General features: G+C 37.5%; 1 protein-coding gene across 1 annotated transcript; it reads left to right on the forward strand.

Annotated features, from left to right (window-relative positions):
• Window positions 1-7,346: 7,346 nt before the first annotated feature.
• LOC124126614 (E3 ubiquitin-protein ligase DTX3L-like) lies at window positions 7,347-10,649 on the forward strand. Its single transcript, XM_046490098.2, has 3 exons — window positions 7,347-7,670; window positions 8,659-8,864; window positions 9,661-10,649. Exons 1-3 carry the CDS (start codon window positions 7,350-7,352, stop codon window positions 9,749-9,751), a joined length of 618 nt encoding a protein of 205 aa, XP_046346054.2. The 5' UTR covers window positions 7,347-7,349; the 3' UTR covers window positions 9,752-10,649.
• Window positions 10,650-12,301: the final 1,652 nt, after the last annotated feature.

The following is a 12,301-nucleotide window of genomic DNA, read 5'->3' on the forward strand; positions in this document are numbered from 1 at the left end:
TTGTAGTATGTTTTGAAGAAACAGAATTTTAAATTAAAACGTTTTTTTTATGAACATAGATTTTTCAATGTGTAATGGGCGGGACGTCAGTCAAACATTCAAGGTACATATATCTGCCCGATAAGCTTAAAGGTTTATTCATTACTGCACTGTATTAAAGAGCAAAGTTTTAATTTTACAAGTTTAAGACAACAGCACAGTGATATATATGACAGAACGGTGGGTGTGGAGTATCAATACAAAGGATGTGTTCTCTTTGGACGTGGATTACTTAGTTGAAAAATGAAAGTAATTACGGGAGTAATTCCCTCACTGACACAAAGACGTGTCTTATAATGTTTTTAAGTTTAACTGATACATGTTGTCCTGGCATTGTTTCAGCAAGTGTTACCCCGATCCAGACTACCTGAGAACAGTCAAAGAATCACTGGAGTCACTCGGAGTGACAGAAGCGGATCTGCAATAACCAGACCAGAGAGAACAACCTTGACAACAGGCGTGCAGACACTCTCTGAATAAGGCTCATCTCTAACAAAGACGCGCAAGCTTCATGGAACAGTTATTAGCAATTATTAGCCTGATAAAGTCACAATTCATTATTTTTGCTTCTTTATTCAGATGATTGTAGAGCGGTGTAATCAAGTGGCAAAAAGAAATTTCTATTTTGCAATGATTGTATTGTATTAACTGGGCGTGAACTGATCTATTAAGCTTATTTTCATAGTTGTTTTCTTTCGGAAATATACTCTATTATATACTTCACCGCGAAAGGCTGAGTATTCCGAAGTTGAGAAAAATGATATTTTCATTGCAGTGAACATAACACTCGATATTTCACTGCAGAATAGTTTTTAGTTAGAGGTGATTTTTTATATAATCATCTCTATATGTGTGATACAGAATTTTCGTGACGCTAAATAATTGTGGTTTCTTTGTTAATTTTTTTTATGATTTTGCAAACACGAAACTATTGTTTTAGTCGAAATATACAAGGGTTGGAGAACCGTACCTCTATCGTGGGTAGAGAGAATCTACGTTTCAAGATTATATATTTGTAATGAAATAATTTAATTTTAACAACTACTCAAAAAGTATATAATAGATAGGATATTCCATGAGTCTCGTGAAATGTCATGTTTCTCTCATCTCGTGACGGGGGGAACGGAGATATTGTCGACGAGAGAAACATGATATTTCACTCGACACATGAAATATACTCTATCAAAAGAAACCTTCGGGTCTTTTCATTGTACTTGTATCCAAGCATGTTTAAACTCAAGGATTGGAAGCTTGCTTCCTCTAATATTTCCCAATGGTTAACCACTGTGACCGATAGAGACTTCCCCGCATATCCGAAACATGCAGATTACTGCAGTTGATTATAGTCACTTGTTTCAACAATATTTGAACATGGAGAGTGGGAAATATTATTCTTTACACGATTTAAGTTATCATCAAATTTGTATAAAATATTCATCATGCGCCAAATCCTTCTTACCGTTCGGTTTCTTACCGGGAGTAACTGTAGTTTAGTAGAGACGCTTGAATTGTGTACATTGTGAAAGACATATTTGTAGCATTAGTTTATGTTACTGATATCTTTTTCATATATGTTGTTTTTGAGTTTTGTTAGCTTTTGTGTGGATATGTACATGCTATTTTCTTTCATTTGCTACATTAACAGCAACAAAGATAACTACTCGTAGACACATAAAAATGATATAGACTTAACATGCTTAAGATGCTTGAGTCAGCGCAATCAAGAATCGCCAACACACGTTTTGCTGTTTACGTTATTTAATTGTAATCAAACTACTTTAGCTTAATTTCTCTAACACTTTATGTTGTTTAGATACAAAATATCAACTATCAGTGGTCTTATCTTTGCAGAAGGTGTCCATGCCTTTGGGATAACCTATTTGATGATTTAATTACCTAATACACAAGACAATGCTTGTTTAGTGTGAAAAGCTATGTTCTCGCTCTGAATATGTTTGTATGTAAGTCAGCACCATACCCGTGGTCGTTGGTTTCACCAAAGTGATTATCATTCAAGACCTGCATCACTTCGTGCTCTTCTTCCACATCAAGTTGACACGCCATGATATCACTGAAATACGGCCGTTAGACTCAACTAACTCACTCACTTACATAGACGCTCCTATTCTAAATTACATGATTTGTATTCATTCAGTGACAAATAATTGGAACATCTGTCCTCTTTACCTTTTGTCTTTAGAAATAACAATACACTAAGTTTTGTCGAGTATCTCTTCACAAAACCTTGCACATGTAACAACAAAGTGTTGAGGCGCATATCTTTCTGATATCTAACAAGAATTGTGTAATTTTGTTTTTATTTTTCATTTTCATGAAATTATGTAGCACCTTGAATCAATTTCTGTTTCTGTCACTCATCTCATGCATTGTTTATTTTGAATATTGGTTGACTTTTAACTGACCAGTGACAAGATTTTCTATGAAATTATTTGTCAAAACTATTCACTCTTAACAGTATTGTTGCGACATGCATATTTATATTTGGTTACAGTTGACCATGGAGATTTTAACTTGTGAATATTAAGAAGGGCAATACTGATGTACAGTAATATTATATTTACTTCTGAAAGCAGAATATTACGTAGATTCAAGGTAGTTGTATTTTTAAGCTCAGAATCGTTTTGTATGTCTTACATTGGCACTGATTTGTCATTACCTGATGACTTGTATTCTGAATAAAGCTACTACGTATATGCCTATATTTACAATGAGTTTGATATGTGTCACTCCATTTTATCAGTTAACTAAGTGTGGTTGAGCTTTGTTCTTTAATGCATATGATATTAAAATAATACAATACATTCCTTCGATGATAAGAATTGTGGTGGCACTTTTCAATCAATTAAAATAAAGACATTAATGGTCTTCGTACATATATGCCCATGTAAGGATCATTTATGGTTTCCGTAGTCTACACTACGTAAACTACACTGACACTTGATCTTAATGTATTGAGCCTTGCACTGATCAGCATAAATCACATCATTAGAACTGCTGAAGAAGACAACCTTTCAATAAATGCCTTTTGTCAGGAGTTTAGCAAAAATCGCATTTTTGTCATACACATGTTAATGGAAGCTATGAAATACCATGACATACATCAAGTACTACAGCTACGACACCTTTGGACCACATCTGTAGTCTAGTGGAAAGAACGTGACCCCGGAGAGAGGAAGGTCGGTTGTTAGATTACCGGAAGACGTTAAAAAATGTTACTTGTTACACTGCATCACTGCTGCGGACTGAACTGAGTTCACACACACACACGCACTCGCACGCACGCACACACACACACACACACACACACACACACACACACACACACGTCACTTATCTTGAACGTGACGTTGAACCCCATTTCACATCACCTCACTCTCCCTCTCCTCTACTACCCCACCCTGGGCAAGTATGAATTAGGATGTTGATATTTTACGGGGCACGGTTTGCGCAGTTTCCGCAATTCGATGTGCAAAGTGATGCTGTGATGTCTAGTTAGATGATCGTTGGTTAGAATCCTATATCAGGCCTAAAATGTAATATGTTGGGTTGAGCACCGCTTGGAACAGTATTTCAGTTTAAAGTGGTAGGAAATTATATATATATTACAGTTTAATGTGGTAGGAAATTATAATTATAATACAATTGTAACACAATATTCAATATTCAGTGTTTGATGTTTCGCTGTGTCACACATTCCTTTCCGTGTTCGTGTTTCCTATTGGGCGAACATAATATGAAGGGCATGAAGCGGAAGTCCGTGAAACATGTCGCTGAGTCACAGGTCCGTCAAATGTGTCAGGGGTTCACAAAGCATTATGTTGCTGTTTAACAAAGAGAGTGAGTGAGTGTGGTTTTACGCCGCATTTAGCAATATTCCAGCAATATCACGGCGGGGGACACCAAATGGGCTTCACACATTGTACGAGTGTCGGGAATCGAACCTGGGTCTTCGGCGTGACGAGCGAACGCTTTAACCACTAGGCTACCCGACCGCCCTTTAAACAAAGAGAAGTGTGATATGTTCCGACAACAATACACACGACATGCAATTCAATCTTGTGCTCAGTTGTTTCACCCTGATCGGCCGTTAGGTCAACCGTGTTATTCATGTAGAGCTATGTTGTCTTCAGGTCTACAATGAATTTGGAACTAAACGTGTAGTATGTATTTTTGTATCACAGCGGAATTTTTTCGCATTCAGAAAACACCGACGATAGCCATTTAGCAAAGAGTGCTGCAAGGCTTTGTTCTAATATGATGACGTCACGAGGCTCATTGTGATACAATTTGTAATACGTTTATTGACGGAATTGACAGGTCTAGTTCACAAAACTTGTTACATGTACACATTAGCATGAAGGTAATCTTCTACACTCCTCACGGTACAACATGCACAGATGTCGTTCCATAAGATTTACTTTTATAGAACATGAGGTCATTGTATCCTGATCGGAACTGACAATGATTCATTACACATGCTCATCATATAATCGGAATCTTACAATCGATTGGGCTCTTGACAGAGGTTTCTTATAAATATGGAATGGGTACCGGTTTGGTCGCTTTTATTTATTCCCTGATTGGTCTATTAAACTCTAAATATGTTCTCTCAGTTGACTTCCATGCCATACGAGCTTTTGTTATGCATATGAATCAGAATTTCTGCTCGGATTGGCAAAGGTAATTTGGCCAAGAAATATAACTTAAGCTCCCAGTATACGATAATCTGATATCGTTCAATGACGGCCAAAAAGCCAATCCCTTTCTACTGATGTACCCACCTGAAGAAGAAATACAAGAGACCTCTGAAACCGCTTCATTTGTTTCACATTTAGATCTATGCATGAAGAATCAGAGTGACAAAAACCCACATGACTGTATGACAAGAGGGATGACTTCAACTTTAAAGTAGTCAACTTTTCCTTCATGTCGAGCAATAATTAAGGATCTCCAGTCTGCGGAAATAACATTTCACAGAACGTCATACGACTCTTGCTCAAAAAGGTTACACCTGTGCTACCGGTGGCAGAATACGCTCACCTTTCGTATCATCACTATTTCATAGTGATTCATAAACACGTGCTCATTACATGCTCGTACAATCAAAGGGTTTTGATTCTTGTCTTTTTATTGAATAAGAGTAACCATCTTTGTTGTTACAACTCTGCATTTTGTAACATACATGTACAACTGAAACATCCTTATTTAAACAAAACAAAAACAATTGCTAAAGAAAACTCTTCTATGAATAATGCCTCGCGGTGAGGCACTTGTCAAATGATCTCTTCAAACAGAAATGTTTATTGTGATTTTAAAAAACACATACAATTGGAATCAAGCATTTGCCAATTTTTCAAAGTCATGGTGCCATTTAGGTTAAATGTTGCTTTATAAAGTATATGAGTTATTAAAATGAAATTATTTTTATGTATCAGCTCAATGGTAGAGGCGCAGGCCCAAAGTAACACATATCGTGTTGACATGTTATCCTTAATTCAAACAGGAAATGTTGGCCGGTCAGGGCTGCCTACGCTTAGCGGTTAAATACGTTCCTCATCAGGAGTACATTTTGAAGCAGGAGACAACTATAATACGGTTTTTCGTGATAATAGTGGTGATAGTGAGTAAGTGAGTGAGTATGGTTTTACGCCGCTTTTAGCAATATTCCACTTCACGTCGGGGGACATCAGAAATGGGCTTCACACATTGTACGCATCTCATGAATCGAACCCGGGTCTTTGGCGTGACGAGCGAACGCTTTAACCACTAAGCTACCCGACCGCCCCAATAGTTGTAATAAGTACTCAAGTACATAATCATGAAAATAACAAGTGTAAACTATATATTTAAATGGCCTACAGACTGATCTTCTACATTGTTCTCAAACTTCCATACAGCTATTACGTTGAGTTCAATGCCGCTTATAATAGTAATCACTACCATTTTTAAATTCTTAGAACATCAAAGATATAAGAGAGGTCATAGTTATGATTATTTAACTGTTGAATTGTGATTATCAATACAAAAAACGTATAGACGTATGCTTATGATATAGACAGAATCTTGCAAGGGAATATCAAAGATAAAGAAGAGGTATGAAAAATGATTATTTCACCATTTGATAGTGATTCCTAATATAAAAAAAACCGCACAGACGTATGCTTATGATATGGACGGAATCTTACAAGGGAATATCAAAGATTAAGAAGAGGTATGAAAAATGATTATTTCACCATTTGATAGTGATTCCTAATAAAAAGAACGTATAGACGTATGCTTATGATATAGACAGAATCTTACAAGGGAATATCAAAGATAAAGAAGAGGTATGAAAAATGATTATTTCACCATTTGATAGTGATTCCTAATAAAAAGAACGTATAGACGTATGCTTATGATATAGTCCATAATCTTACAAGGGAATATCAAAGATAAAGAAGAGATATGAAAAATGATTATTTCACCATTTGATAGTGATTCCTAATAAAAAAGAACGTATAGACGTATGCTTATGATATAGACAGAATCTTACAAGGGAATATCAAAGATAAAGAAGAGGTATGAAAATGATTATTTCACCATTTGATAGTGATTCCTAATAAAAAAGAACGTATAGACGTATGCTTATGATATAGTCCATAATCTTACAAGGGAATATCAAAGATAAAGAAGAGGTATGAAAAATGATAATTTCACCACTTGATAGTGATTCCTAATAAAAAGAACGTATAGACGTATGCTTATGATATAGACGGAATCGTTCAATGGTACAATTTGCGGAGATTCGCATGATCATGGAAAGGGTGTGATATACCTGTAGCCATTTATACGTAGGCATGGCCATCAATGTACTTAAGCAAATAGAAAATAATATCTATGTTAAATATAGTTTGGTATATTTCAAAAGTGTTTTATAATGTCAAATGTATTTTCTATATATCGTACAGGTTTACATACTCAATAGGGGGCACGGGTGGCCCAGTCGTCTAAGGCGCCGTGATTCGCTGTGCAGAGTTGTGTCCCTTGGGCACGCCAGAAACCTATGATTGTGGGTTCGAATCCCGGTTCGCCCCAATTATGTTTCTGGGTTTGTCAGCACCATACCCGTGCTCGTGGGTTTCACCGAAGTGATAAACGTCTGAGACCTGCAACACTTCGGGCTTTCCTCCCACATTAAGCTGACACGACGCGATATAACCGTAATAAAGCGGCGTTAAACACAACATACTCATACTCAATAACTTCACCATGTTTCATTTATTTCAGACAAACATGGTTTGATGTCCCTCATGAACAAAGTGTGTGATGCAGCCTCAGAGTCCATTGGGAAGAAGGAACTGCTGCAATATTTTAAACAGAAAGCGGAAGCTTTAGAGAGTGAAACTTGCAAGACATGTCCGACACGGAAGGAAACTACGACCCTTCAGTGTGGGCACACTATCTGCGAAGCCTGTCTTTTCGTCAAAGAACAACGGATGTGTCCCGTGTGCAAAACCGGAAACATGCCGCCTGGAGAAATGATTACAACAGTCATCCCTGACGAGCTGCCAGGCAACAGGTTACATGACACCATTGAGATAAAATACGTATTTCAGGACGGAATTCAAACTGTGAGTCATCTTGTTTAAAAATGATAATAAACACACTTTAAGTGTTCAAGAAGGTTACAAGTGAACTTAGAAAATGTTCATTCTGGCGACGGACAATTTAGTTGATGACGATAATGTCGATCATGAAAATTATCTGTTTTGTACTTTGGAAATACTGTTTTATGTAGCGGCTGGGAGGGGTATATTCCAAATATCGGCGGATCTCTTATGTTGGCACTTTTATGGTGTTATGTTCATAACGTTTTAACACTTCAGGATTGCTCGATACAGTTCGCACGTAGGTCATGGAGATTTCCAAACAAAGTTTCAAAGGTCAAACTTATGTCTTGAAGCATATATATAATTCACCCGCACCATTGTTTGCTGACAGTCTCTCACGTAATCAGCATCATCACAAGACAAAAGTTGAACGAGTATTTATTTTATTATAATATCATGTAAATAACGTATCAAAACAAACAAATGCAATAAATAAAAATCAATTTGAAACATTGTTTATCGGGGTTTTTATGTATTCGGAACGCTAGGGGAAAAGATAGAAGTAAGCATCGGGTTTTTAAAATATTTTTAAAAATTCATATAAGTGAGTTTAAATAGGGTTTAATGTCTCGTCCAAGATTATTGTATATAGTGACATGCATGCACGTCTCTCTCTCTCTCTCTCTCTCTCTCTCTCTCTCTGTGTGTGTGTGTGTGTGTGTGTGTGTGTGTGTGTGTGTGTGTGTGTGTGTGTGGTACCATGCCGCAGTTTAACATGAATACCACACTCAGACACAGTATACTGACTCCCAACGGTCCAGTCATTGTTTAAGCCCCTTAATGCCGAGCGCTAGGCAGGGTTACAACAAGTATAATCTTTTAACGTCTTTTGGTATGACGCGGCCGGGGATAGAACCCAGACGGACGCTCTACCAGTAGACCAAATTTATACAGGAAACAAACTGCATCTAATCTAGATAACAGTATGAACGCCATTTTTGTGTAACAGGAGGGACACCCAAAACCTGGAACCGAGTATCATGGTGAAACATTCACTGCCTACCTGCCCAACACTTCCGAGGGGCAGAAGGTGCTGGCTTTGCTGAAGGTCGCCTGGAAGAGGAAACTGACCTTCCAGATTTACCACGACCCTCTTGGACTCTATTTGCTGAAATACTGCATCCATCACAAGAAGATGAAAGTCGTAAATACTAAGTAAACACATTTTTTGTTGAATATACATGTCACTGTCATCTCGAGATGTTTCGAGTCCTGTGGGTTGTAACTGTTATAGAGTGTATCAGATTCAAGACTTTTGTAAAACTTGGTTTATGCGTTCGAAACTAGTATATACTTCAGTTCAAACCTCGTGTGCACTTGCATTTAAGATAGAGTATCGAACCATATGGCAGTTGCCAGTTCTCGGTCCTTTATTGTTCTGCTGTGCATGTTTCTATCTCATCCATACACTCATCCACACTACTGTTCAAACACTGGCAATTAAACTTCATAGTAAATGACTGAATGAATATTATCAACAAGATACCTGCTCTTTGACGGCGGCCTGTAATTAATGTTTTCTGGGCCAGGAAAAGCAGTTGTACATCGTACACCGCGTTAGGCTGACTCACAATATAACCAAAGTCACACAAATCCTAGTCTTTAAAATCTTCCGAAAACGTGTCAGGTGAGGTTAAATGGGATACATGAATGCATGCGTGCGTGCGTGCGTGCGTGCGTGCGTGCGTGCGTGCGTGCGTGCGTGCGTGTGTGTGTGTGTTTGTGTCCGGACTAAAGCTAGCCCACTGAGATACCCCGCCGCAGTTTAACGTGGATACCTTACTCAGACGAAATAATGTGGATCTAGAGACCTTTTATACCCCGACAGCATCAGAACAGGAACTCGTGATCTTGTCTCCTTTAAATATTTAATAACTTTTTGAAGGCAAGGAAAGGAAGCTACAGATCGGACGGATGTTAATAGGTGCTTATTATTTTTCATGTTCCAAAGTACTGATGACAGTTATCCTGATCGCAACTACCTTGGAGGAGTCCAAATGAAACTGGCTGAACTGGGGGTTACAGAAGATAGTCTCAAGTAGTTACAGAGTATTCCCTCAAGTACTTACAGAAGCAGATTGGTTCGCGGACCGAAGGTAAGGTGTATATTAAGCTGTCTCGAAGGAGAGTTCACCAGAACTTTGTACTGATGGATAAGGTCGAGCCTGCAATTGGGCAACATCATGCCAGAGCCACCATCATGGGAAGTATGTTTCACCGGACTGACTTGATATGTTTGACTGTACCCAGATGGTCTAATCATGTTTGTCGAAATAATGTGTTTTATTTTCCAATTATCAACATATGACCTTCTTTGTGCACGAGACGACATCATACACAGGAAGACATGTGTTGTTAACAGAACTGTCACGAAGTGAGTGCTGGGTGCTGTTCAGCTGGAGCAGAAGAAGCAGGAACAATATGAACAGGATGTGCACACAGATCCAGCAACAGCCCAACATGGTACAATATGTTTGGTGTATCATAATATGTCTTGCAGACTGGGCGAGGTCGAAATGACATATATCTGTCATTGTATTGTGAATGAATGAATGAATGAATGAATGAATGAATGAATGAATATCCTCCAGAAATTACATCATTCTCTATTATTTCTAAGAGCAAATGCATAGTTCTAGTATTTACATAAATATGTGCATAATAACATAAATAATTCCACCATATCCTCATTTGTAGTTCATATTAACTTCACATTTACTATCAACTAGCTTCAAGGGTGATACTACATGATCCTTATTAGTTTTGTAAAGCCAATGACATTTTCAGATGATTTCTTGTCGGAAACCGGTACCATAATGTTTCATATGTTCATATTGTCAACTACTGCGTAAATATGTGCTTGATGAGACATGTTGCAATGCATTTAATCATTTTCATGCATGTTATTAATAAATCCTGTTCCCTGTTTTTCATGATGATTATGCGTATGTTAACATGTGTTTATCATTCAAACACAAATTGCCTCTGCGCTGTGGTCTTTTTATTCAAAATTCCAATTTTAAGTTATTCATAAATCTACCGGATGGACAGAAGGAATCGGCCGTGAACGCCACGCGGGTAATGCACGTGCAGCATATCAACAACAATAATGATATTTTGTGCCATAATTAATTCAAGCTATTTTTGTAAAACAATATAATCACAACATAGTTACTGTAGATTATTTTGAGTTGATTTAAATATGAATGAATATTGTCAACTGATATAATAGAAATGATGAGTATATTCTTGTATTTTGTATTTTTCTGTCTGATACATTATTTTTAAATTTTCAGAAGGATAATGTATTATTCTCTGCTTGATGAGGATTTAATTGTCCATGTACTCAGAACAAGTTTACGAAAGTTAACTAAAGGGACATTCACGCTGTGCAACTAGTTGGTACAACTTGTATGCAATTAGTCGTATGCATTAAGTTGTACAACTCGGATCTCGCGAGATCTCTGACCAAAAGCTTGTGATTCGCTACATTACCGCTGGAATCCTGTTAATTTTCAAACCTACAGTTTTGAAATATTAAGGCTGTGCGAGAATTGCGGTTGCTCGGTACTGGGCCAACCTGTGACTTTGCAAAATAACGGAGTTGTATATTATTGAATATTTAACTTGTCGCATGAAAATAGAGCATGTCCTATTTCGTACAACTCACGTCCAAAATGTTGCACACGTCAAAAGTTGGACCGACTTGCCTGTTTACACGATGCAATGAGTTGCATGCAACAAATTGTATACAACTAGTTGTACTGTGTGAATGCCCCTTATATAAATTAAGCCAGCTCTATCACGAAGACGGACACATCAACAGAAATGCATTGTTATATTTCACACGGTCATGACACTCGCGAGTTCAGGGTTATATCCAATTCGCTTTATTCTTAGCGTGACCCGGAAGTATATTATCTCGACTATATTAACTATCTCACAACGGATTTTGTTTCATTGTTTATTGTTTAACGCCACATTTAGAAATAACCCAGTTCATCACAGCAATCTGTAAATCATGGAATCCCGGCCAGGGCAACGAGGGTCTACAGCATCAGCAACGTCCCAAACCGTCAGTGTCAGTCGTTATCTCAGTGTGACGCTGAAAGTAAAAATATGTATGAAATAATGTAAGTGACATTCTCGCGATCTCGACCTTTAGAAACGAGCTAAATATGCCCAAAGTTCCGGAATGCGAGATCGCGAATGTGCCATTTTGGTGCTGGATGAAATGGAAGTACCAATGAATGCAAACAATATATTTTCAAGAACTTTCATGTTTTCGCCATGACAGTATTGTTTACATGCAGCGTGTACACATATCACCACCACCGTTTAACATTGATTTTACGCCCGCTTCAGTCTGACACCAACACAACAAATCCCCTGTGTTGTTCGAGAGATTTATGAATAAAATCATACTAGACAAACCAAGGCAGCCTAGTTAAGGTTTAAATTATTTTAAATGCAAGTACTTCAGTACGAACCTCATTTCTTTTCTGCAAAGCTTCCATAGTGAGGTAATTAATGATAAAATGACTTTTGATAAAATATAATTTGTAGACAATATTCTTATCTGCATGTGACAT

This window comes from Haliotis rufescens, unplaced genomic scaffold (assembly GCF_023055435.1).
Source record: "Haliotis rufescens isolate VD_foot unplaced genomic scaffold, xgHalRufe1.0.p SCAF_12, whole genome shotgun sequence".
Taxonomy (NCBI): Eukaryota; Metazoa; Mollusca; class Gastropoda; order Lepetellida; family Haliotidae; genus Haliotis; species Haliotis rufescens.

What these genes read in the sequence shown, in the direction of transcription:
- LOC124126614 (XM_046490098.2), top strand. Translation starts at nt 7,350, where the DNA reads ATGAACAAAGTGTGTGATGCAGCCTCAGAGTCCATTGGGAAGAAGGAA. An exon ending in TTCAGGACGGAATTCAAACT is followed by an intron (nt 7,671 to 8,658) that starts GTGAGTCATCTT and finishes TTTGTGTAACAG; the next exon opens with GAGGGACACCCAAAACCTGG. An exon ending in ATGAAAGTCGTAAATACTAA is followed by an intron (nt 8,865 to 9,660) that starts GTAAACACATTT and finishes CATGTTCCAAAG; the next exon opens with TACTGATGACAGTTATCCTG.